Here is a 24,885-nt window from a genome sequence, read left to right as displayed (position 1 = left end):
GTGAGACTTTCTTCTCTGAAAACCAAACGAAACACACACACACACACACACACACACACACAGAGCAGAAGCATGAGCCATGCAGCATACATGTGCAAGTTCTTTCCCAAAGCAATGCATTTTTAGAAGTGAGGTTAAAGCCATGACAGTCGACAACCATTTCCACTAAGAAACCAGTCCTGTCACCAAAGCTTTGCCACTTGAAGACTCAGGCAGCCTACCCTGGGATGCAGGGCTCCAGCTGCAACCGAACTGTGTTTAAGAAGGGGGCCTAGCGGCTCTGCCATCCTATTTAACAGCATCTTCTCAATCAACACTAGGAATCCTCCCACATATTTTAGGAAGATAAAAAAATTAAGATGCAGAATGTAAAAAAGGAAAGGCCGTATTTCTTTAGTAAGTGGAACTCACTGTTTGCCAAGCCTACGGCTTCCTCCGGCGGTCTGACAAATTTAGTTTTTCATCCCTCAATTTTGCTGCAACCGGTAGCGGCGCAGGCTTTTCACTGTTCCTTTCAGGGCACTTACTTAGTTTTGAGTATGTCATACGTTCATACGGTTAAAGGTCTTAAAGGCAGCAAAGGGTACATATTTGATCATTTATTAAAACTGGAGAAATAGCTATCAGTTGTGAATCTTAATTCTGATTTGCTGCTAATCAAGGACAGCCTTCACATGACCATCCCAAATGCCCTGCCACACAGCTCCTAGCACACTGCGGTCCCACGGGATACTAGCGGCTTTGAAAACAAAGCGCTACAAATTGACAAAACACTAGAGATTCCCAGGAGCTGGCTAAACTTCACCTGAGATTTAAAATGTCATGCAAAGTATAGTAATGTAGAGTTTATCCAATGTATATGCATGCACAAGTCTGCATATATTATTAGAACAAGGGTGCGGTTAAATGGTATAGTATAAAAAATTTCAAAATACATAAAATACAGAAGTTGAAACTTGTGGCAATTCAGGAAACTAATTTTTAGAAGACAGCTTAATGTGACTTTTTCAATTGGTAAGGTTCCATTTTTTTCATGATTTATCTTTTTCATTATTGTTTAAATATGCATATCCAACTCTGCAGTGAAGTAGTTTGCGTTAGTGTCGACAAAGTCAGTTACGGTAACTGCAAAGGGCAGTTTGGTTAACTCAACTTTCTATGATCAGTTGTAAGTAGTGAGTGAGTCCGGGCCCTCTAGTAAGAAGGCACGTTTGCGTGAGAGCCCACATACGTGCTGCATTCACCAGTTCTTGATGTATACCTCTGTATACAAGGATTCGACAGCCTTCTGGCCTGCCGCATCTGGAACACAGTGCAAAGCTAAGATTAGAGTTAACCTATACTGGGGAGAGGGAGGAAAAGAGAAAGTTCTGCTGACAGTTACAGACAGAGAGTCCACTTTGCCCCCACCACAAAGCACAAAACACAGGTGCCCTTCTCCAATGTTTCCTCTTCCCAAAGACACTGTTTTGCAGAAAGTCCCATACCTGGCGGCCGGAAAGGTCACATAAAACACAGGCAGTTACAAAATTAATACTATGAAAGTGACTTCTAAGATATTCCAAAAAAGGATATAAGGAGAGAAATTTAAGAAGTGAGAAACTTGGACTTGTATTTACTGATCTGTAGTTATTACTACCAGGAAACTATTAAAAGACAGAATTATTACTAGAAAAATACCAAAAGTGCAGAACATCTGGCATTAACAACAAATCTGTAGAAGGTAATAAAGGCTTTCATGCTACATGTGAGACTACATTCTGCAGACAGAAGTGCTACATTTCAAGACACTTAATGTTCTTTTTTTCTCGGGACACCTGGGTGGCTCAGAAGGTTAAGTGTCTGCCTTCGGCTCAAGTCATGATCCCAGGGTCCTGGGATCCAGTCCCACTTTGGGCTCCTCGCTCAGCGGGGAGACTGCTTCTCCCTCTGCCTGCTGTGCCTCCTGCTTGTGTTCCCTGTCCCCATCCCAATAAATTTTAAAAAATCTTAAAAAAAATTTTTTTTCTATTCCTCAGTAGAGATGAGAGACCACTGACCAAGGTATTCTAGAGCCCAATCTTATTCCTACGATGTTCTTAAACATGATAAATTAAAAACATTTTTCCTATTTCTGAAAATGTTTAACATTTCAATTTTATTATCATGTTACCATAAAGACAATTCTGATAGTGAAAAGCGGCAGGTTTTTAAATTACCCTACCAGAAAATGAAAATGAGACTATGCAATGGAAAATAGTGGCTGAGAACAGGAAATCGTATTAATTCTGGGTTCAGCGGCTCAAAGGTCTTAGGGCACTAGTAAGTTAAAAAAATCCTTAACTAAAATTAGAGGGAGTGAAGAGGAAATTGAGGCTTTCAGCAAACTGTGTAATGCTACAACCTCAGGTGCTTTACAGGATTAGGCCACATCCCATACTAAGAATTTGTCAAGTTGTAACAAATCTAGACCTTGTGACAAGTAAGAACTCCTAAAACAAAGCAAGGAAATGTTCATTCTTTAGTTGCCCTGCTTGTGCATTTAAGACAATACAATGCACAGAAAGTTATGTATACATAACACTACAAGGAAGCATTAAATTAGAAATGCATTATTTTTTGCAAGTCCAATTGGTATGAAAGTCAACATGCAAATAAATCTCAATACAGAACGAAACCAGAAGGATTAGGGGGAGAGGAAGGAAAATAACTCGACAGGATGGCGGGGGGTGGGGCCCTAGGGAGTATCACCCCAGAGAACAGGGAACATACAGAAGATGCTGATCGGCCAGGCCCCCGCTGGGCTACAATGGCACCAGAGACTGCTTTAATCCAACTGTGCATCTCCTCGGGACTATCAGCCTAAGGGAGAGAAAGGACTCATTCAGTCAGTTCGTCCTCAAAATCAGCTCCTATGTCTACAGATCCAGTGTGCCCCTTCTGGTAAATTACAGAGTCAACAACAAAATCATTCCAAGGCAATGCTTTCCAAAAAATTTTAGAAATCACTTTTTAAAGCCAGGTTTTGAGGGGAAGTTACTATAGAGACCAGAGTTGGACACCTGATATTTTAAGATCAGACACATCAAAAAGCGTCAACATGAGTACTTCTGGAGCAAAGATGAGAGGAAGAAGTCAAAGACAAACCTCAACTCGCTCTATCTACTGCGAGACTGTCTGTTACAAGAGTATCTATGTAATTGTGTGGTTAAAAAACATGTTGACATCATTTTGTATATTACTCTCCTAGAAGTCTTTTCTAGTACTACACTATATACTGAAACTCTGGTAGTCATATTCCAAAGTAGCATATTCCTTGATAGGACCTTGCTTCCCAATGTGAATTTAAAACTTTACTATGACTTTAAATCCAATTAAACAGAGATCCTGCCTTTTACTTGTGTCCAAAGATTTTAAGTCACAACATGTTCTTTTGAACCAATGACTGTAACAAGGACTTTTAAAAGGAAAAACTCAAATCAGGAAAGGTGAAGCACAAATCTAGAAATCAATGTGGCAAAAAAAGGGGGGTTAAAAACGTCGATACTCTGATGGCCATTCCTGATCTAGAAACTTAACCTAAAGAAGAAATCAAGGCAGACTTAAGCACAGAAATGTTCACCACCACATTATTTATCATAGTAAATGTACAAAACTATGTAAATAACCAGTTAGAGGAGCAGAGAAACAGTTGAACTGCGGAACATTCACATAATAGAACATGGTGCAGCTGTAAAAAGTTTTTACAGAATTTGTAGTGATGTGGAAAAAAAGATTATTAATACATTCAACAGAATAGAACACTGTGTACTTCCTAAGACCCCACTTGTTATAAAAATATACACCTTTAAGAAGGCATTAAAATAAGAATGATTTCCTGAATGTGGGGTTTTGTGTGCTTTATATCCTTTTCTTCATATTTTTTATAGTTTCCCAATTTTATGCAATCATCATATGTAACTTTTATAAAACAAAAACGAATGTTCTTTTAAAAAAAAAAACTTTCAATCTAACTAGTTTGCTGTGTAAGTAAAAGGTGTATTTTAAACTTAAATACAGGATGCCTGTCTCCCACCTGTGTGCTCCACTGTCTGTTGTTATTATGGGTATTTTAGACCCGGTTTCTAAAATTACCAAAAATGACACAATCAAAATTCCAAAATATGTGCAAAAATAATCCAAACTGAAAGTTAGCATCTAAATTAAAACAGCACTTCCCTTCTCACAAATACAATTTAATTCTATTCTGCCACTCAGAACAAAGAGAGCCCTATTTGCTAAAATGACCTACCAATAATTTTACATGTAACTTTTTTTTTTTTTTAAGATTTTATTTATTTATTTGACAGAGGGAGAGAGATCACAAGCAGGCAGTGAGGCAGGCAGAGACAGAGAGGGAAGCAGGCTCCCCACTCAGCAGGGAGTCTGATGCGGGGCTTGATCCCAGGACCAAGATCATGACCTGAGCCAAAGGCAGAAGCTCAACCCAGTGAGCCACGCAGGTGCCCCGTAACTTTTTTTTAAGTTGTGAATTACAGCTGTCATGTTTTTCTTTTCTTATTCACATAAGCTACAAGTTTATTTATATTTACTTCACCTCCAAAATTATTAATCTCTTGGTAAGAGGATCTATAATCTCCAAACTCACCTGCACATAGAAAGTTCGAGACGATGTTACAATTTCAAAGAGATTGTCCCTCATCATTATGTCACTGTCAACAAAAACAAACGTCCAATTGCACGTAAATAGCAGTTGTTGGATAGTGTTTCTTTCACTTGTTTATCTAGTACCAAATATATGTCAGTAAGAGAATAAATAGAGATAAAATACTGGTATAATTTGGCAAAACCAAATTAGCAACTTTTCCAATTTATTCTTGCATTATATTTTACATATTTTATATAGCTATACATATATTTTTTAAGATTCCTAAGAGAAGTATAAAATTCAAAGTTTTCAATGGCGAATTAGTCAGTCTGCTCAAAGACACACTGGCACAGTTAACACATTTTTCTTACAAAGCCCTATTATGTAGCAACTTCCAAATACTAAAATAAGTAATAAATCAATCTGTCAAATACGATAGAAGTTGTTCATATTAAATTTTTTCCTTCCCATTAATAAGCCTAGGGATTGTTTCTTAACTTTCAGTTTTCAAATAAAACAAAAAATATCTCAATACTTTAATCTGAAGATTTTGTAAGTTCAAGCATATCCCAACTACAAAGAAGAGTTAAAAATAACCCTAGAAATAACACAGAAAAATATCATCTGTACACATCAATCAAACTAAGGCAATATTGAGTATTGATAAGTTGTGCCAGGAACTAAGTGAGAGCTGGTGCTTACCTCTGCTTACATTCCTGGACTTTATGAACCTCTTTAAGTGGTATTACACGGAGGGGTTCTTTTTCCTGGCAAAAAAGCAAACAGATACATGAGTTATGTTCTTAAAATCCTTTTAAGAAATAGCTGTCTTACTTGGAGATCCAAGTGAAAACTGTGCTTCTTTCTTGAAGCACATCTAAGACCGAAGACCTAAGACCTAAGACCCTCCTGAACCAGCTAGCATCAAAAAAGTCCAAACACTAGGGGAAAAAAAAAAAAAAAAAAACTACATACACACCGTAGTTTGAAACAAGGAAACTGGCATATAACCCTTATTCACATTATTTCTGGTCTTAATGATGGTGGAGCTTACTAAAAGCCATTAAACTATTAAACCATCAGACTTTCCCCCGATGGACTCCTATGTGCCTCGTAGGTGTAATGCTTCCTCTTCTGGAATGTTTTTTAAATACAGAAGGCACCAGAGTAGCAAATACCCAGCTTTTTTGAATTACATTTCTCATTTAAAGACTATCACTTTTATATGAATACATTATTTCAACAAGCACAACTTATTGAACATTTACTAAGTGCCAGGACATCTGCTAGTTTTTAAACACATTACCTCACTTAAACTTCCCACAACCCCACAATGCATGTACTACTATTCACCAGAGGAAACAGAGCCCCAGACATTAAGTACCTCAACTAAGGTTACAAAACTAGATACAAGACACAACTAGTTCCTAATAGCACATTTATACTATACATTTCATGAAATATTATATGCTGTATTTCACTGAATATCACACTATAAGATTAAGACATACCATTATTTGATGCAGCACTAAGAAAAAACTAAACCATGCCAGAACACTTTTTTAAAAAGAAATCACGAGGGGCGACTGGGTGGCTCAGTGGGTTAAAGCCTCTGCCTTCGGCTCAGGTCATGATCCCAGGGTCCTGGGATCGAGCCCCGCATCGGGCTCTCTGCTCAGCAGGGAGCCTGCTTCCTCCCCTTTTTCTCTGCCTGCCTCTCTGCCTACTTGTAATCTCTGTCTGTCAAATAAAATAAATAAAATCTTTAAAAAAAAAAGAAATCACGAATCTTTAAGTTTTACAAAATAGTTCATTTTAGAATAATTTCAGACCACAAAAGGCTTACAAAAATAGTACAAAGAATTTCTGTATATGTAGTACCCTGTTCTCCAAGATGTTAAAATTTTACACTTGCTAAATCATTGTTTGTGTTCATATATGTGACTATGCTGTATATACATATACCTTTCCTGAAATGTCTGAAGGCAAGTCATAGCTAGGATGTACTTTACTACTGAATACTTTAGTGCAGATTTCCTAAAACAAGGATGTTCTCTTACATAACCCCGGTACAATTAGGAGAACCACAAACTCCACACTGCTGCAATACTGTTATCTAATCTACAGACCATCTTCAGAGCTCATTAACTGCTCAGCAGTATCCTTGACAAAAACAGGAAAACCATGGCTTTTCTGCTTCAGGGTTCAATATGGAACCAGACCTTGTATTTAACAGTCATGTCTCTTCATGTCCTTGACTGTTGAAGAGTTCTGCTGTCCTTTTTTCTCTTTCATGACCTTTATAGTTTTCAAGAGTCCAGGCCAGTTATTTTGTACAATGTCCCTTGATTTGGACTTGCCTGGTGTGAACCATGCTTGGATTCAAGCTGTCAAGTTTTGGAGGGAAACGACCGGTAAAATATGTTCTTCTCATCCCATCATTCTCAGGGAGTGCATGAGAGTGGTGTGTCCCACAATGAGGATGTTAATCCTCATCTCTTACGGTCACGTTTGCCAGGAACTAAGAAAGCTATCCTCGTCTCCTCTGTCGTTATCATCTTGTGGGAAGATACTTGGAGCCTATGGAAGACCTAGTTTTCCTTCATTGTTTTGTCCACTAGTTTTATCGAACTCGAAGAATTCTTGCCTGAAACCATTACTACAGTAGCTGCCAACAGTGATTTTTTTCCCCTAACCCCATCAATCCATCTACATATGGTAGCTAGAATTTTGCTCTAAGGAAATGGTTTTCCTCCCATTTAATTCATTTAATTAATGAATGAATAAAAATTCATTCATTTTTATTCTCTGGGTTATAATCCATTCCTATCATTATTTGTTTAGGCGATCAAATTATGTGAGTTTGGGGCACTGGAAGTCCCTGCAAGCTGGGTTTGCGTCCTTTTGGCATATCCCCATCATCCTCTGAGCCACTTCCTTATCTTCTGTCACAATTTACTTTCTGGACTCAGCTTGTTCTATTCCTCCTGGCCTACCTCTGAAATCTGCCATCTCTCCAAGAGTTCACATTCCTTTTGTTAGAGAATAGCCCTTACACTTGTTTTGGGGGGAGAGGACTGCCCATCTCTTCACTCAACCATGGCTTTCTCATGAGAGATGAGAAGTAATATTTCTCTGAGGTTTTAACTTACGCTTCTTTAAGTATGAGTGATGCGGAATATCTCATATACGTTTAAAGCCCATTTAAGTTTCTTTGTAGATGAAATGTCTATTCATATCTTTTACTTCTTTTTCTTTTTCTTTTTTTTAATTTTTTCTTTTTTTTTACTTCTTTTTCAACCAGATATTTTCCCCCTTGGTTTTCTCTCCGTAAACTTTGAACCAACCACAAACTTAGACAAAGGCTGAAAACGCAACACAGAGACCTGACCTTCCTGAACCATTTCAGAGGAGCTGCTGACGTGGCCCAATGAGCCTTCACTTTACAGTATATTTCCCACGAAGACATCCCTCTTATCACAACAGAACTACGGAAATCAGGAAAGTGTCCACCGAATGTCCTTTATTAAAACAGAAGAATTCAGTTCAGGATCGCTGACTACATTTACTCATTTCATCTTTCTTTTCCTCAGCTGTTCTTGACTCCCACAGTCTTGACTCTACTGAAGGCTCCAGGGCAGGGCAGTTATTCTGGAGAAGGTTCCTGATTTCGGTGTCTGATCCTTCCTGAAGTCTAAATTCAGGTTAGGCGTCTTTGGCAGGAACATCACAGAAATGAGGCCACAACCTTCTCAAGCTATCCTGTCAGGTGGTAAATAACTTGAATTCCTCTCACCACTGATGAGCTCCACTCTACTCATTTGATAACTGGATTAGAGAGGTATCTGACTTTAGATTACAGTGGTAATTCTATCACTGTAAAGTTACTATTTCCCTTTTTGTACTTAATGTGTATTCTGTAGACAGGGACTTTGAAGCTTTGTGATCTCTGGTTCCTCATCTTACATATACAGACTCATGCATACACTTATTTATATCTATATGGGTTCATGGACTCCTACTTTATTCAAAGGGCAATAATCTGTTACCAACATCACTTATTTTGATGCTCAAAATGCCCCCAACATGATAAAGTGCAATGTTTTCAAGTTGGATTCTGGGTCCTTTTGACATGTCCCTAGCATTCTATGAGTACTTCTTTTCTGATACAAGACATCGCAGTCTTAGTTTCTGTTCATTTCTCCAGTCTCAAGCTTTGGTATCTCGCCATTTCTCCAGGAGTCTAGGTTCCTTTCAGTGGAAAAGGGTGGGTTTTTTCCAGCTGCACAGAGCTACAGAGTATATTCGATGCATATATACATAAGCACATGAATACATTTACATCTATATTTAATTCTACATCTACCTGCATATGTTAAATGTTCACAGCAACTCCAATCTAATATAAAAGTTTTCTCCTTTCCATATTTATTATTCCCTTTTTTGACAGAAACTTGGCTTTTTTTTTTTTTTTTTTTAAAGATTTTACTCATTTTATTTGACAGAGATCACAAGTAGGCAGAGAGGCAGGCAGAGAGAGAAAGGAAGAAGCAGGCTCCCTGCTGAGCAGAGAGCCCGATGCGGGGCTCGATCCCAGGATCCTGGGATCATGACCTGAGCCGAAGGCAGAGGCTTTAACCCACTGAGCCACCCAGGCGCCCCAGAAACTTGGCTTTTAATATATTTCCTTATTTTATCAATAAGTACCCACGGCCACATTCTCTTCTCTCTGCCACCACCTCTCCCAGTGTGGATGTGCTCTTCTCCCTACCCTATGTTGGGCTAAAACCCCCAAGAGGATGGCCTCATCCTTCTTGGGCTGTAACTGCTGACACCAGGCTACTCCGGTTCTTCTGCTCCTGGCCCACCAGAAGAACACCTACACTGATCTGCCTCAGCTAAAAACTGGAGGCCTGAATTGTTTGGGACTCACGGGAGGAAAAGAGAGTAGAGGGTAAGAAAGGACCCCCTCAATTTTTAAGATTCTTTAGGGATATTAATGTTTTCTCCCTGATATATATTACAAATATTTTCTCTAGTTTTTCAGTTGTGTGCTTAAATCCTTCATACCTACTAAAAAGCATTTAACTCCTCTTATTTTAGAAATACATACATAAATTACATATTTATTTACACCTGTAAATAAATACATACATAAAATAATTACAGAGAAAATACTATGTCTAGGATTTATTTCAAAATATGAAGGGGTAGTGGGAAGTGGTACCTAAGAAACAAAACTAGCCATGCGTTGATAATTACAAAATCCGGGTAAGGAATATACAGGAGTTCCAAATACTATTCTATCTACTTTCTGTCTAAACTTTTAGATGATCAAAAGGTTTTATAAAAGAGCCCTTTTCCACGCTAAACATCAATTTTTATCATCTGTCATTCTTTTTTTTTTTTAAGATTTTATTTATTTGACAGAGAGAGCTCACAAGCAGGCGGAGAGGCAGGCAGAGAGAGGGTGGGGAGCAGGTTCCCTGCTGAGCAGAGCCTGATGTGGGCCTCGATCCCAGGACCCTGGGATCATAACCTGAGCCGAAGGCAGAGGCTTTAACCCACTAAGCCACCAGGTGTCCCTACCATCTGTCATTCTTGAGTCTACGGAGGTACATAAGCAAACTGGCTAACGTTTTTTAAAACTTCACATTCAGATTCCAGCTCTTCTGAATCACTTTCTGACTCAGAGCCATCAGTGTCAACGTTTCTCACTCCATACCATTCTCTATGTCAAAAAGAGTATTGGGGATGCAGCATCTCTTAAGAATGCCCCACTGTATCCCTGAGATTTTCTTCACTGCAGGATCTGGTGCTGGGGTTTTCCGATCTTAATCAAGGGGCTGTGCGCACACAAGTGATGCCAACTACCGCAGAACTGCTGCCCGACCGCCCCTCGCCTGCAGCAACTCTAAGACACCCCAAGATTTCAGAAATGTCAAATGTGGGGGAAATGTACCCCTTACCTATTGATATATTTACAGATTCTAGCTTTACCTATGTTTTCTAAATGCTTAACACAGTCCTACATACACACGGCTGTCACTTCCCTCCCTCCCTCTGTTAGTTCGGTATTCTTTTATCTCAAGTTTTATAGCATCATGTCTATAGACAGGTTTTCAAAATTTAATAAATGTTTGCATAACAGTTCTTGTCTCGTTGTAATCACTAGGGATGATAGGGGTACATGTCAGTTTCTCTGGCACAGTTGAACTCCTGAAGAAGGTCAGAACATCACTAACTATTCTCTTCATTCCCAGTTCCCAGGACAAGAGCCATGGAGGGCTCAACGAATGTCTGTTGCATTAATGACTCTTTCTAAGAGTAGTGTCATTTATTAAAAGCAATGTGTCAACCTACTAATCAGGCAACGTGTAGCCTTCTGAGATACCAAGTCTGATACTTTTTGAGCCAAGTAACTACTATTTCCAGTTGAGGCTCTTACAATTTGACGTCTGAGCAAGGCTAAATACCCATGTTAAAATGGCTATTCTTGCTACGCGATGCCAATTTCCATTTGAATATTCAAAAACACTTATTCATTATCTGCCAAGTACCAGGTGCTGTGTTCATAAAAAGGGTATAAGAGAGATCTTTGCTCTCGAGAAGCTCACATAAGTAACTGGTAAAGACAAGTATGCATGTAATTACAAAACACAGCGGGAGGTATTGGGATACAAGTGGGCAATGGGCACCATGATGTGTAGGGAGAAGGCACTTAATCTAGAGTCTGAAAGACTTCGCAGAAGAACAGACACCTGAGATGAACCTCAAAATATTCCTTTCCTATTCTCTAAGTACTCTCCTGTCCAATACAGTACCACAAGCCATGTGTAATTATTTAAATTAAAATGGTTTTAATTTTAGAATTGAATAAAGCCAAGCTCCTCAGTCATACCAGCCATGTTTTCAGCATTCTTCAGCCACATGTAGCCAGTAAACCTGGCCAGCGCAGATATAGACCATTTCCATCACTGTAGAAAGTTCTACTGGATAGGGCTGTTCTGGTGCCTTCAAGCAAATAAAGTACATGATCCCTACTCAAAGGTCCCATAAAACAGGAAGAGCCAGGACAGACATGTAAAGTATAAAAAAGCATTCAAATTATCCCAACAATCTGTTGCAGAACTTGGGCTATGTGAGAAGAATATTTTAAATAAGGTTGTTACTCAAACAAGTAAAAGAGAGAATTTCAATCTTTGATTCCACCTTCAGATAGGATAAAAAGGTCTTATATGAGGAAACTTAAAAGTCAATCTGAAACAGGAAAAAAATATCAAGAGAGGGCAAGAAGAAAATACAGAAACTTTGTATTTATAACTCTGTAGAAATACAGCGTTAAAATGCTGACTTTTAGAGACTGAATTCTTCCTACAATCTCCTCCAGCTCCCCTTTAGAGGAAAACTATAGACTAAGGAGTTCTGATATTTTTAATTCTTTCAAGGTGAAATGCCTTTGAAGATACAATCTTTTTATTTAAGATTTATTTACAACATTACCATTAAAACATCACAATCAAATAAACTGAAATATATGTAGCTCTCAACACCAGAATTATTTTTAAAAATAGAAAACAGGACAAGAAACTACACACACAAACGCGCGCGCGCGCACACACACACACACACACACACACTTAAAATCACCACCGTGTTAACACTCTGCTCAAACATTTCAAGGCAACATGTATGACGGAGCAACATACCAGTTCAGATTTGAAGTAGCCTATTGTGTTTTCATCCAATTGAAAATATCTTCTCTTCCAGTTTTTCATCTACCAGGGATGAACACAGACGTAAGACTTCTGTTTCTAAGAATGTCAAATGTTAGCAGCCACTTAAATATTCTGATGAGCCCAAAATCAGAGATGTCAAGCCCTGAAAAACCTCACTACCCTCCATTGAGGAGGACATACATGAAACTTCATCTCTTTCGCTACTCTGGCCTTGAGTTCCTAAGTCAACGTTGGTGGCTAGCTTTCAGCTTGTACGATGTAATTTATACTATGGTTTCATATTTTCAATTCTCTAAAAGTTAAAAAGAAAAAAAGGCACTTCCCCACCCCCCAACCCCACAAAGTAAATGCCATCAAGAGCTCAAGAGCCAGCACAGGAAATGTTATTAAACCACATTAAGTTCTGTAAGATCTGTAAAACACAAGAATCTTTCTCTAGGTATTTTATACTTAGTAGTAAAGCATCAAATACTTAACAAAGTGAACCCATTTGTACAAATATTTTTTTGTCACCGAAATACAGTTTTCATGAAAGCACTTCAACATCACTAAGGGTTGTTTGTTATTTTGGACTTGGGAGTAAAACAAAAAGAAAGAAATGTCTCCCTAAAAGCCCTAATTAACACAAGCGAGTCACTGCCTGATGAGATTTCTGACTTTACCTGGAGACCTATGGTGACAGATTCTCAACCTTCCCCTTCATTTCCCTCGGCTTAAAGGTCAGTAGATTAGGGAGACAAGAACTTTTCCATGGCTGACCTAAGCTAATCAGAGTTGCCAGAAAGTGAAGTGAAGTCAAATAAACTGCCAGTAGAATCTGAAGTATTTCTTTACTCACAGAATTTTTTTTTTTAAATTTTCAAACTTTAAAGTTTATTTTCTCATGAAATTCTAACGATCTGGTTCACATACAGAGTGACAAACTTTGAAAAAGTACTATGGAACCTTAGAAATACTGGTAAATTTACTTGCTCTTCCTACAATGTCCCACCCACGGGTCTGATTCGATGAGAGGATCTGGCTAACCCTTACCAGCTCTTACTAAGGCCCAGGTGCGGTGTTAATACGACCTTACTTTACATCTTGCAAAAAAAAAAATCTTCAGATGGTAGGTTTTATAACCTAATTTTCCTTAAAAAGAAACTGAGAGACTGAAAGGTTAAATAAGAAGATCAAGGTCACAGAAAATTCGACTGAGGTCAGCCCAACACCGAGTGAGTGAGCCTTCCCACAGCCCTGCCTCCTCTCTTCCTGCACCTCCCCGCTAGAGCTCTCTTTCTCTGACCCACTCAATAGGAAAGCCTTCTGGGATAAGCTGTTAGGAAAGCAGATTTAAGATTAAAGGTCAGCGGTAATAAGCATTAATTTATCCAGCCAATCACAGACCAAGAAAATAACACTGAGTTATGAACATACAGCCAGCCCTATTCTATATCCTGACTCCTCAGCTCACTGGTCTCTGACTTTGGGTCTTCCAAAAAACAAAGCAGGACGCCTGGGTGGCTCAGTCATTAAGCGGCTGCCTTTGACTCAGGTCATGATCCCAGTGTCCTGGAATCGAGTCCCGCATCGGGCTCCTTGCTCAGCAGGGAGCCTGCTTCTCCCTCTGCCTCTGCCTGCCACTCTGTCTGCCTATGCTTACTCTCTCTGACAAATAAATTTTTAAAAATCTTAAAAAAAAAAAAAAAAAAAAAGCACATGGCTGGTATGTTGCGAGTTTGCTACCAGAGGACTCATTTTTCATTATTCCCATAAATACCCCATTAAGGTACTCACCACTGCTCCTTGCTTTACACAATATCCAGCTTTGATGACCGCACTGTCTGGAGGTGGCTTGGGAGCAAAGTACGGAAGATGGCTTTGGGACCGTTTCAAATTATTTCTGTCAATACTTTCACCACATTCATTTACTTCTTCTTTCTAAAAAAAAAGGCAAATAAAGAAATTCTTTTCTTGCTTGTTTAGCTTCAAGGCACAGTTGAATTTCATGTTGTTATTCTAATAAAAAAATCTTAAAATCTAATCTTAGTTCAGTTAGGAACACAAATTTTGAAGAGTTCCCTAAATAATTCGAGGTACTTAATCATAACATTCACATCAATAATAAAAACCATAGATCTCTATTTCTCTTGTCTGCTCCCAGTGCTTTTTTGGGGGGTGGGAGGAGGTAGAGAGTGAAGGGGGGTGAACCTTTGATTTTGAAATAATTATACACATTCACTAATATAGGAAGTTGAAATAAAAAAAAGTATACAGGAGGTTATATATACCCTTCAGTTCCCCCAACAGGGAAACTGTACAACTATACTACATTATCAAAACTGACACTGGAACATCCTACAAACTTCGTTCAGATTTCACCAGTTTTAATGCACTCATCTGTCTCTGTGTCTGGATCATTCTATGCAATTCTGTCACATGTAGCTTTGTGTAAAACCACCACAACAATATACAGAGGTGTTCAACATTACAAGGCTCCCTTGGGCTACCCTTATAGAGTCCCTATGCCCAACCCCTTGGTAACCTCTAATTTGTTCTCCATCTCAATTATTCTGACAGTCAGGCAATAGGATTTAATGGATCCTACAGTATGTGACCTTATGAGATCAGAACCCTTCCTAGGAAGCTCGTCTAGGCTGCTCCCTGTGTCACTAGTCTGTTCCTTCCTCCTGCTGAGTAGCTCTCATGGTCTAGACATACCATGGGCTGTTTAAGTCTTTGCCTGTTAAAGGGCATTTGAGTTGTTCCCAGTTTTGGACTATAGGAATAAAAGTGCTATGAAGATTCGTGTACAGATTTATGTAAACGTTAAGTCTCCACTTCTCTGGGAGCAATGCCTAGGAGTACATATGCTGGGTTGTATAGTAATCACAAGCTTACTTTACTAAAAACTGCCAAGCTGCTTTTCAGAGTGGTCATACATTCCCACCAGCAATGCAGGAGGGATGCAGCTTCTCCTCATCCTTGTCAGCAGTCAGCACTTGTATTATTCGTATCTGAGTCATTCTGAGAGATGTGCAGTAATACCACACTGCGGTCTTAATTTGCATTTCCCTACTGACTAATGACAGTGAGAAGCCTTTCTAGAGCTCCTTTGCCATATGTCTATCTTTTATCTTTTGGTGAAATCTCTGTTCGTGAATTCTGCTCACTTCCTAGTTGGATTATTTTTTCACTGCTAAGTTTTGATAGTTCCTTGTATGTTCTCGATACAAGTGCCTGGTTGAATATGTGGCTTGCAAATATATCCTTAACTTAGTGTGTAGCTTTCCTTGCATCCTCTTTCACAAAGCAAACATTTTCAATTTTGATGAGGTCCAATTTATCAATTTTTCCTTTGATGGACTGCAGTTTTGCTGTCAAATCTAAAAACTCCTTGCCAGAAGATTTTCTCCCAGCTGGAAACAAACCACAAGAGACTGTGGACTCTGAGAAACAAACTGAGGGTTTTGGAGGGGAGTGGGGTGGGGGATTGGGTGAGCCTGGTGGTAGGGATTATGGAGGGCACGTACTGCATGGAGCACTGTGTGTGGTGCAGAAACAATGAATTCTGGAACACTGAAAAGAAATAAAAGAAAAGAAAATAGAAAAAAAAGAATCTAAAAGTTCTGCAGGGGTTTTGTTTTGTTTTGTTTTACATGCCAAGTCCAGTGCTTTTTAAAAAAAGATCTAACTACACTTGTGCTTTCATGGTCCCCAAAGCACTGGCTTCTGTTTATTTATAGTATGCAACATATTATAATCTAGAATCCCACAAATCAACCAAACATGTATTTTGAAGATCTCTTAAATTTCAGGAGAAAAACCAATGCTCAAGTCTCAACTTGAGGAATTTTCAACCTTTATCCATTTTAGACAGGTCGACAGCAAGAATTATGTACGTAAATTCTGTAATCCCAGCATGTAACTGCTACTAACCCAATAATCACTGAATAAATTAATCACGCAAATAAGATTTATCACTTTCTTGATAATTTAACAATTAAGTGCTTTTATAATGAGTAAATACTTTATAAATTTAAAAAGCTGTATTACAAAAAGCAAAATAAAAAAAAAATTTAATATGGCAGCTGCAATGGAATCTTAGAACACACTGAATACACCAAAATTAAAACACAACAAAATCTTAATTCTGTATAATATCAAAACAGCCAGAGATACAAACTACTATCTTAATATTGCTACAGACAAACTGTCTTACCACTTATATCAGCATAAGACTAAGACAAGTGAAAGCAACTTAGTATAGTTTTACCTTAACCAGAAGTCTTAGAGGTTAAAATCATTACTTTTTTTAGAAGTACACACACAAACACAATACTAGCTTATACTTTTACCCAACTCTGGTGAAAAATGTAAGCTCCCACAAGAGCATGAATTTTTGTGTTCGTTAATATACCCTTAATTTAGAATAAAGAAAGCACACTTTCTTTAGAATAAAGAAAGTTAATTAATGAGTTAAGACTCTCTACTATCACCCTTCCCTGACAGAAGACCTGAAAAATATGGCGCATAAAACGATTTACAAGGTTTATGAAGTGCTAAAGTCCTCTCAGTCCAAACAGGCACAGAGACAAGGAAAGTGCCCAAAGCTGGCAACAGCAATCCATTACCTCTGGACCTGGAGTTTCTCAATAGCTGGTAATTCAGTCTGTATTACAAACTCAGTCATTCAACAGTAACACGAGAAATTAAAGGTCATTCAAAAGTTTTAATTTCATTGAAATTTTTTTTATAAATTTCTATTTTTCATAATACCCAAATAAGATATGACTTAGCAGATTGCCACTTGTGTGACAGAACAGAGTCAAAATTCTAGTTTTTCTGTGTGGCTCATCTAGGTCAGGCTGCAGAAAAACAGGTTTAAAAAATATTCGCAAACTCTTTGATGTGGCATTTCATTCCAGGACTTCATCCTTTAAAAAACAATCCTCCATGTCTCTAAAGTTTATGCTACAAGAATGTGCATCACGGGGGTCGCCTGCGTGGCTCAGTCGGTTAGGAATGTTCATCATAGCATTTATGGATAATGGAAAATACCTATTGGTCTCTGTCCCTGGTTCCAGGCACACAGCTCCTAAGATCCTTGTAAATTTCTAAATGATAAGCACTAGGGGCATCTCTTGTTCTAACACGGTGGCTCTGGGTGGGCTCCCGGATGGAGGCTGCTCACCAGAAAGACCAAGTCATGACTAGAACCTTGGGACTTTCAGACCCGCCTGCCATTCTCCAGAGAGAGGAGAGGGGCTAGAAACAGAGCTGATCATGCCTACATGATGAGGCCTCTATAAAAATCCCAAAAGTACATGAGAGAGCTTCTGGATTGGCGAACACTTGGGAGGTGCTAGGAGAGTCCCAAAGCGGGCACTGAGGCTTCACGCCCCTCTCCTCTCTTCCATCTGGACGTTCATGTGCATCCTTTATCATATCCTTTTATAACAAACCAGCAAACAGCAAATACACTGCTTTCTTCTGTTCTGGGAGCCACTCTAGCAAATGACTCAAATCTGGACACAAAGTCATGGGAACATCCAATTTAAAGCCCATCGATCAGAAGCACAGGTAATAGCCTGGACTTTCAACCAGCATCTGAAGGGATGCAGGGGGAGTCCTGGAGGACTGAGCCCTTAACCTAAGGATTCCAGGCTGAATGTCAAAACTGACTTACACCGCAGGACACCCAGCCAGCGTCGCAGAACCCCACACTTCCGATGCCAGCAGCATGCTGAGTGTGGTAGTGTGGGGGAGAAAGAACAGGCTTTTCCTACTCATATTGTTTACAAAAGGAAAAGGAACTCTATTCAACAACAAGGATTTGTAAACTATGGTAAATTCACGGCAAAAGGACTACAGTCATTAAAAGTGATGTAGAATAATACTTAATGACTTGGAAAATGTTTGAGATATAAGGGGAAAAAGCTGTTTACAAAGTATCTCCACTTCTGGCGACAAAAGCATAAAAGGAGAAAGGCTCAGAGAAAACATGAAAAGTGTTAAGTGCTGTGTATCTGCGATTCTGAATGTTTCATAATAAACACATACTTTTGAAATAAGAAACCAACACTAGATTTTTTAAATTAATTAATTACTGTGTTAATTCAGTAAAGATGTTCTATTTTATAACATGAAAATCACCACACAGTGGGTAAAGCATCACACAGTAGACGAACCAACGCGTTACCTGAGTTGGGGTAATGATGGGCACTCCGCCAACAATGTCCGTTCTGTAAGACACTTGCTTCTTCCCACATTCATTCTGGCGACTTAGGTTATCAGAATGAGGCTGTGAGTCTGACTGCTTTGGTACCTAAAATAATATGTAAATGAATCATTCTGCAACTAGCATTATTTAGGAGACCCTCTTCTATCACAGAATATCCAACTAATCATCCACTTACATATAACTGACATATATGAAAACTACGTATAATGTGTGTGTGTACCCCTTTAAGTTCTCACACTAATGTTTCTGTTTCAGTAACATTTGACAGACACAGCCACCATTTACTGAGCGTTTACTTCGGCGGCTACTATTTCATACCTTCTCCTACTTAATCCTTTGATCAACCCTATGCGTAAGGCGTATATCTTCACTCTCAGTGAGAAAACAGAGGCTCAGAGGCCCGAAGAAACATAGGTTTAGATCCTGGCTGTACAATGTTCTATTTAAGTTCGTGTAACTCTCTTGTACAGTCAGCCACTATACTATACCTCCTATTTATTAAAGAACTTGACATTGGGTTATAGCTCTATGTTATCTCTCCCTGTCCGCCATTCCTACCCAGGATTCTGCGGCACCCCTGAGCGCAAGGCATCATTACTGTTAGAACAGTCTACTACTGAGAGCATAGTAGATATTCAGTAAACGGTGAAAGACTGACTCAGGGGATGAATCCAAAATCAGCAGGAAAAAAAAGAGTAAGATACTTAAACTAGAAGTCAAAATGTTCAATATAACTTAAAGCGTGTTGGAAATTTTTAAAAGAAATTCCAATACTTGTATCAGTGATAAATCACTCACAAGTATCTCACTAAAGTGGACTCAAACAATCAAAGGCATCACAAATGTTTAACCTATGCTTCAGCTTTTCTTATGTGGCCTAATCCAGAAACAAAGTACTTGGCGAAGCACTAGTTCTATCAATAGACTGCTGCATGTTGTCTATCTTTGAATTATAGATTTTTCTTGGCTATGAACAAAACGTAATAAAATATGCTTGGCACTGATGTGATGTTAAGCATGATAGTTAACCTTGCCACTGATTTAAAGGGCATTTGAGGATTCTGTAGTTTCAGAAACAAATACTTCCAATAAGCACCATAAATGTAATGTAAAAACATTTAAAATTAAATAACCTGCCTGCCATACAGTTAATCCCTGTTAACAGGACACTGGCACAGCTCCAGGGGACAATAATCACATTACAGTCATAGACCCAAGCCATTTATTAAAATGATTCCAAAGCAGTGTGGTTTCTTAAGCTTTAACATTCATGAAGTATGAGCCAAGAACATTATTGAAACCTTCAGATTCCCAGGCTGCATACCCAGAAATTCTGACTTGTGAAGCCTCCGTGGTGTGACAAGGCTGCACTTTCAGCAGGAATTCCAGAGGTTTCTGAGATAGGGGCTTCAGAAACCAGCCTGAGAAACACTGCTGCCAGAGCTGTGCTCGCCCACCACGTCTGTGGAAGAGCAGGCGGACAGCGGTGTCTGCAGACAGAGCTACATGAAATATTGGTAAACATGCTCTACATGTGTCTAAGCGTATGCCAATCCACATAAATATGATTTATGGATATACTCTATGTATCTAATTTATGGATATATCAACTTGCCTCTTGGTTGACTTCCGCAACTCCACTCTTTCCCCTGCCTCTCCCTTAGAAATGCTTCCCCACAAGGCTTTCTCCCCAGGCCTCCAGCCATACTTACACTATGAGGCAGGTCACTGGCAGAAACAAAAGTGAGGGAAACAGGAAGAGAAATGAACCCTGCCACAGAATGCCTCTAGCATTCTTCTAAGAGGCTACACATTGGACTTTTTAAGGGCAACAGATAATGGCTAGAACTCTACTTGACAAGATTCACATAATGACATGACAGTGAAGGGGCGACAAAGGACACCACACACCCGGAAACAATCTAAGGAAACCTATAATGTTTTGAATGAATAGTATCATGTATTTCAATTACGACAGATAAGGTGGGGCCGAGTTATCCCATTAAGAACAGAAAACAGTATCAGAAGATTTTAAAACCAAGAACCGAACACTCTCCTCAGCTGTGTTAGTTGAAATGTGCTAAGAGGTGACCCAGGTGAAGTCAGTCCTTCTTTTAAAAACTTCAGAGTTTTAGTCATATGTGCGCATTTCCTAAGAAAAACCTTTAATACCGGCCTAAAAATAGACGACACTTACACACTTAAACTTAGACTTTTTTATTTTTCTTGCAGAAATGATGGTATATTAAAAACCCTTCTCTATGTTGCTAAGCCCCACTGCTTCTAATTTGTCCTGATAATAAAATAAATGCTAAGTACAGCATAATTCCAATGCTAGAGCTCAGTAATTAACTTAGATCTGTACTTTACAATAAAAATTATCTAAACTGTGCAGTGAGCACTGAGTAACACGCAAAACTTTCGATTCAGTATGTTGTACACCTGAAACTAATGTAACATTTCATTACAATTTAAAAAAACAAATTGTAGGGACACCTGGGTGGCTCAGCCGTTAAGCGTCTGCCTTTGGCTCAGGTCAGAATCCCAGGGTCCGGGGATCAAGTCCTACATTTGGCTCCTTGCTCAGCAGGGAGCCTGCTTCTCCCTCTGCCCCTCCCCTTGATCGTGCTCTCTCTCTCTCTCTCTCTCTCTCTCTCTCTTGCTCTCGCTGTCTCTCTGACAAATAAATAAAATCCTTAAAAAGATAGTAATAAAAAATAAACTGTAAACATTCTCATAAACCAAGAAAAATATAAGCAGAATACCTACTCCTAAAAATTCCGAACATCAGTCTAAATTCAGCCATTAAAATAAACATGTTCAGGACTAACAAACAAACCAGCCAACTACTAAACGAGAATCAGAAAAATGACCCCCAAGGCAGACAGCAAGTGTCAAAGACACGGGACGTGCTTGCTCTCGTTGCCCCGGACTCCCCTGTCTCTTGCTTTCTGTCTGTCCTGCGGCTGCTTTCTGCGAGAAGTCTGCATGTATTTTTAGGTGTTTGCTTGGGATCCTAACAGCAGAAAAAGAAAAGGGAGTCAGAGAACGAGGGATGAACAAATCGGAGCAAAACAACAGGGCTTACACACTAAAACCTCGAATGTTCAAACACAAATTACTGAGTACCCCTGAGGGTACTCAATAAGGGACGAGAGACCACCACGTTCACACTCCTACTACTATAAATGAATAGTGATTTGAAAGTATATTTTAAAGTCTGATTTTCCCAACTCCAGTCACTGATACTCCCCTCAGGGTTGGTTCCTCTAATACTGACTCTCTTTTCTTTTCAAATAAGGGGAAAAATTTTTTTAATGGCAGCCACCAATAAATTTTCACACAGATGTTAGCAAAGTAAGCCACAGACCAGGGTATCAGAGGACAGTCCATTAAGATGACAGGTACTATAATTAGGAAGTAGTTTAATAATCACCATTCCCTTACTATGACCCCTAAACCATCCGTATTCTGAAGCCACATACTTCCAAAACCTAATTATGAACTTTTTCCTAATTATGAATTTTTTTAAGTTTTAAGTTTATATGTCACATATACAGTTGACCAAAATGTCATTTGGAGAGATTCCACAGAAATGTAAACCACACATAACTAAAATGTATTTAATTTTCCAAAGAAATATGTAGGTAAATCATTGGCAATTTCCATAGGAAAGGATGACAAATTAGAGATTCCACACCCTAATACATTTACATGTGTATTTATGCACATGACATTAAAATTGGCAAGACTCTATTTAAATAAAGATTATTTATTTATTTGAGAGAGAGAAAGTGTGTGAGCAGAGGGAGGGGCAAATGGTGAGAATTTTAGGCAGACTCCCCACTGAGCCTGACACAAGGCTCGATTTCAGGACCCTGAGATCAAGACCTGAGCCAAAACCAAGAGTTGGATGCTTGGCAGACTGAGCCACCCAGGCACCCCCTGGCAAGACTCTTTTTTTTTTTTTTTTTAGGATTTTATTTATTTATTTGACAGACATTGGAGATCACAAGTAGGAGGAGAGGCAGGAGGGGAAGCAGGCTCCCTGCTGAGCAGAGAGCCCCATGCCTGGGATCATGACCTGAGCTGAAGGCAGAGGCTCAACCCACTGAGCCACCCAGGTGCACCATGGCAAGACTCTTTAGAGAAAAAAATTAAAGGTACCTCATGGAAGCATGGGAAATTCTCTCCTTGCTATCATGTAAGTTAAATGTTTATTTAAGATTGATCTTTAGTAAATACTATCACTTCTATATCACTTTAATTCACTGTAATAACGCAATATTCATTTTGTTGACTAGCTAAGGATTTCTGTATCTTTCATGTACTCCTATCTTCTAAATGTGAATTACAAAAACATGAATTATAAAAGAATATCAACTGATTTAGCTTAAAAATTTCAACATCTAAAATAAAGCTGTAAAACCACAACAGCTGGTCTCAGCAGTCTTTATACTTTGGAACATTACCCAACCTCAGTTTCTCTTGCACATGAACAAGCTTAACAGTGCCATCTGTACCAGATGGTTTCCCACCATTAATAAATCAGACACAGCAAATCAAGAACCCCCAAAATGGCAAAATCCTGAGACTATCCACTACTTTTTTCTTAAAGCACTAAGAAACCAGTGCTGCTTATTATTTTAAATTGCAATAAATGAATAAACTCGGTAAAGCTACTAGGTACTTTCTAAAGAAAATTTCATGTTAAAAAATATATATATATTGAATTAAAAACAATTAGTTAAGACCTTTGAAGAATATGTACTTGTGCATCAGCTCAAAAAAGTGCTTTCCTGAAACTGCACAAGCCTAAAATAACTTCTCCACGCACAGATCAGACGCACGGCGTGGGTGTTTCTGTCATGTGGTAACAGGCTGTGCTGGTGCAAGACAAAAACTCCGACTTCACTCTGAGAACAGCTTTAGTTGTATTAACTCTTCATTGTGTTGTGATATAAATATGGAATCATTCATTTCAGACGGAAACTATCAAGTAATAACATATGGCAACTTTCAGAGCACATGTCTTTCGAGGGTTGAAGTCATTTCAGGTCAGTAAATAGCTACATTTGAACAGAAACACACTTCAGTTCAACAAACCTCACCCAGGAACTCCTTCCAGATCCTTTCCATGCAGGCCTCTATGTGTTTCTCTACAAGTGTGTACGGAGGAAAAAAGCAAGGAGAGGTAGGATCAGGGCACAGAACCTCTCTACTTGCCTATCGCTGTGAGTGGTAAATGCTCTCAGAAAAGTTGGGTTTTTGCATTAGGAACAAAGAGTAGGAAAGGGCTCTTTTTCCAGGAAGCAGTAAGGCACTGCTCTTCAGGGTCTGGCTCCAGAGTCCAATGGGCTGGGTTTGGCTCATGGCTCCACCACTTACCAGCCCTGAAACTGGTAAGTTTCTCAATCCTTCAAAGCTCACTTTTCCAGATAATTTGGGTAAAAACTGCAGGGCAGGGCCTGACACACTGTAGATAATCAATACACATTCCTGTTCATCAGAAAACCAAAAGGAGAAATGCAGGTGGCAAGCGGGAAGCTGGAGCCCAGAAAAGGTGTGCAAGGCCGGCAAGTTCCGAAATCAAGGAGGAAGAGGGGGCCAGGCAGGTTTTAGAGCCTGAGACAGACTTCCGGGGCCATGTGGGCAGCACCCTCTGGCCGCCACAGCTCTCCAAATGCACTCCCTGTCTCTGTGCCTCACTCCCACTCCCTCACCTCCGCTTCCTGCTCCTCTCTTCGAACTCTACCCTATGTGACAGCAATCCTGCCATGGCCTGGAAGACAGGAAGGCCGACGCCCAGTCGCTGGGTCAGTGGCAGGAAGTCCCTTATCCTACTCAGGAAGAAAAAATATGCATTTTACCCTAGAAACATTACTGCATGCAGTAAAACCTACATTAGTAAAATCTACACTAATACATATCTTATTAGGTACATAAAGGTTTCAAAAGGCATTCATGTATGGGCTATTTTGAAGAGCTGATAGTCACCTTGTACAAGGCAATGTATTCACATTATAAACACCTGTGTTTTAAACAAACTTGGAATACACAATCTGCTGGTAAACTAGAGACACTAAGCAAATATATTTTCAAAATGTAAAGATTATTTCCAGACATTAAAAATTAAAAAAAAATACTTACTGTAATTTTTATAGCTTTGTTCAACACATTTACCCATTCTACTAGGTCTTGCTGATCATTAGCTTGTAGGAAGTATTTCCTCATCCCTGCATTCATAACTGTTGAGAGAAAAAATAAACTACAACACACGAAATTTCGCACTTGTT

The 24,885-nt window shown here is 39.1% G+C and overlaps 1 protein-coding gene across 5 annotated transcripts in view; it reads right to left on the bottom strand.

Annotated features, from left to right (window-relative positions):
* PLEKHA1 (pleckstrin homology domain containing A1) overlaps window positions 1-24,885 on the bottom strand; it is a 54,936-nt gene that overhangs the window by 2,463 nt on the left and 27,588 nt on the right. For 2 of the 5 annotated variants that reach the window (XM_032312352.1, XM_032312356.1), the window contains 7 exons: window positions 24,740-24,837; window positions 18,548-18,673; window positions 14,143-14,286; window positions 12,337-12,405; window positions 5,330-5,394; window positions 4,628-4,691; window positions 2,752-2,841 (listed from right to left, as the gene is read on the bottom strand). In XM_032312352.1, coding sequence (XP_032168243.1) covers window positions 2,752-2,841; window positions 4,628-4,691; window positions 5,330-5,394; window positions 12,337-12,405; window positions 14,143-14,286; window positions 18,548-18,673; window positions 24,740-24,837 — 656 coding nt within the window. Of the gene's footprint in view, window positions 1-1,231; window positions 1,303-2,751; window positions 2,842-4,627; window positions 4,692-5,329; window positions 5,395-12,336; window positions 12,406-14,142; window positions 14,287-18,547; window positions 18,674-24,739; window positions 24,838-24,885 lie in introns of all 5 variants that reach the window. The other 3 variants (XM_032312353.1, XM_032312354.1, XM_032312355.1) reach the window with 3 other exon arrangements.

This window comes from Mustela erminea, chromosome 14 (genome assembly GCF_009829155.1).
Source record: "Mustela erminea isolate mMusErm1 chromosome 14, mMusErm1.Pri, whole genome shotgun sequence".
In the NCBI taxonomy this organism is placed as follows: Eukaryota; Metazoa; Chordata; class Mammalia; order Carnivora; family Mustelidae; genus Mustela; species Mustela erminea.
This window is presented reverse-complemented; position numbering and strand designations above follow the sequence as displayed.